Raw genomic sequence first — 2,811 nt, forward strand, 5'->3', positions numbered from 1 at the left:
TTCAGCCAGAAAATACCTGAAATCACAGAAAAACACACAAACTCATAGTAAAGTCCAAAAATATGAATTTTAATTAAAAATTAATAAAAATATACTAAAAACTAACTAAATCATCCTAAAAACTATGTAAAAACAATGCCAAAAAGCGTATAAATTATTCGCTCATCACAAAGCGAATGGAATTAAGTAACAATACAACCTCTTGGTGGTTCCTTCTAGTTGCTCTCAGCTAATGGTGTGTATTACTTCCAAGAGATTGATTGAATTCCTGCAAGTTATTGGAAGTTGCTTGTCTCCCAAGCACTTGAGAGATTGTTAGCATGCATGTATATTTGTAGGATTTTGAACTGAGATTGGTGTGTGAACACCAAACTTAGTTTCTTGCGTTATACAGCAAATTAAGTCTTATGCGGAAAACATCAAGTACTTTTATTTAAGGATGTAAATTTTGAACCATAAAACAACTATGAACTAGATAGCAGACGAAAAACTAGAAAACAAACAACTTTTATGTAATTTCTCTGATTGTTTGGAGCTGATAACTAGTTATGCTAAGAGTGCAATATGTTCTTAATGAAATCATGGTGGAACACCAAACTTAGATTTACACATTCACTCTTAAGTTTCTTTGGTGTGCAACACCAAACTTAGCTCTTTGCAATGCAGAGAATCTACTTTTNAGGGAAAGATAATTACCTTTGGTTGGGTTGCCTCCCAACAAGCGCTCTTTTATCATCATTAGCTTGACGTTCGGTCTTTGTCAGGGTGGATTGTAGTGTCTTAGGTCTTCTCCCCTTATAGTGAAGCAGTCTCCACTTGATTCCTTGATGATCTCTACATGCTCTAGGGAGAGGACCTTTCTTATGGTAAACACTTGAGGTAATTGAGATGGAATGATTGGAAGATGGGTGCGGTTGGTGGATGGTGGGCTGATATCACCTTGTCTCCAAGGGAAAAACCCTCTGTAGGAATCTTCTTATTTCTTCATCCCCTTGGCAATTTCTTCATAACTCTTTCCTCTTCTTTTAGTGGTTCTCCAGTGATTATTGTGTCATGGGATTCCTCATTAATTGCTCTTCCCAACTCTTGTTGCTTTAGTGCTTTATTGAGTTCTTCTGGTTGCTGTATCTCTTGAAATTCTTGCTTATTCAACAAGGACTGTTTTAAGGGTTCAGCTGCTGATCCACTGTTGCTTTCCTTTGTGCACATGTTGCTGTGATCATCCTTCGGCTCTTTAGGTTCTAGTTCAGACTCAGATGTAGGTTTGAAAACATGGAAGGTGAGATATTAATCATGTATTCTCAGGATTAACTCGCCTTGTTCCACATCTAGCAGGGCTCTAGCAATGGCTAGAAATGGTCTCCCCAGGATAATGGGATGGAGGTAACTTTCCTCTATGTCCAGAACAACAAAGTCAGTGGGAAGGAAGTAGTTTTCCACTTTCACTAATACATTTTCGACTACTCCTTCTGCTTGCTTCTGAGTTTTATCTGCTAATTGGATGATTACATCCGTGGGTCTTAGCTCATTGATATGCAACTGCTTCATAACTGATAGAGGCATCACATTTATGCTAGCTCCTAAATCACAAAACCCTCTGTCAATTTTTGTTTCTTCTATGGCACAGGGAATATGAAAGCTCCCTGGATCTTTTTCTTCAGGAGTACATCCTTTTTTATGAGGGCACTACATTCTTTGTTCATTGTTACTGTTTGTCCCCCTTTTAAGGTTCCTTTCTTCGTCAGCAGCTCTTTCATGCACTTGATGTGTATGGGCATCTGTTGGAGAATTTTGATGAAGGGGATGTTGACATTGAGAGATGCAAACATATCTAGGAATCTTGAGTATGACCTTTCTTTCTCGCCCCCTCTGAGCCTCTGAGGAAATGGTGCCTTTGGCACATAAGGTTTTGGAATTTCCTCCCTTGTTGATTCTTTCCTTTGTATAGATCCAGTTCCTTGTTTTTTTTTTTTCAAGTTGCTCTGGGAACTTCCTTGGTTGTGCTCTGTTGGCTTGTTGGTATCTTCTTCCAGGATTTCTTCATTTGCAAGGGTAACTATCTTACACTCTTCCCATCTCACCTTCTTCATTTTCCCTCTTGGATTTTTCTCAGTGTCACTTGAAAAACTATCAGTGGACTTCAGAGTTTGCTGTGAAAGATGTCCTACCTGAGATTCGAGATTCTTAAGAACCTCCCCCCGACTTTTTATACTACCTCTCACATCTTCCCTTAATTTTTTCATGTCTTCAGACTCCTTGCAAAGGTTTGCAAGCACAGCTTCCATTTTTGCCATTCTGTCCTCATCATGTGGTGATGGTTAGCTGAAATTAGGGTGTTGGGAGTGGTTATTATGGCTTTGATATGGTGGCAGTGAATAAGTGTTTGTGTGGTCTGATATGGTCTTTGGTTTGATTTTTGGTTAGTGGAGTTGTTATACTAGGTTGGATTGTGTGGTCTATGATCTTGGCCTTGGTTTTGTTGGTTTTCCCACCCCAAGTTTGGCTGGTTTCTCCAACCAGAGTTATAGGTTTTAGAGTATGGATCATTAGCTTGCCTAGATGAATTTTGAAGGTAATTAGCTTCCTCCCAGTTAACTCTTTCTTTTGTGTCTAGCACATCTTGAGGTGATGGTTGAGTATGGATACCTGCAGCCTGATTCTTCTCCATTTGCTTGATCAATTCAGCCAGTTGCTTGGTGATCATCTTATTCTGGGCCAAGATTACATCCATATGGTTTAATTCCAAGACTCCCCTATTGTTGCTTCTGTCTGAGGCATAAAAATACTCATTGTCAGCCACTGTCTCTACAA

General features: G+C 39.2%; 1 protein-coding gene across 1 annotated transcript; it reads right to left on the minus strand.

Annotated features, from left to right (window-relative positions):
- Nucleotides 1,617–2,294, minus strand: LOC107620529. Its single transcript, XM_016322675.1, has one exon. The coding sequence runs from the start codon at nt 2,292–2,294 to the stop codon at nt 1,617–1,619; it is 678 nt and encodes a 225-aa protein (XP_016178161.1).

This window comes from Arachis ipaensis, chromosome B10 (assembly GCF_000816755.2).
Source record: "Arachis ipaensis cultivar K30076 chromosome B10, Araip1.1, whole genome shotgun sequence".
NCBI classification, from domain to species: domain Eukaryota; kingdom Viridiplantae; phylum Streptophyta; class Magnoliopsida; order Fabales; family Fabaceae; genus Arachis; species Arachis ipaensis.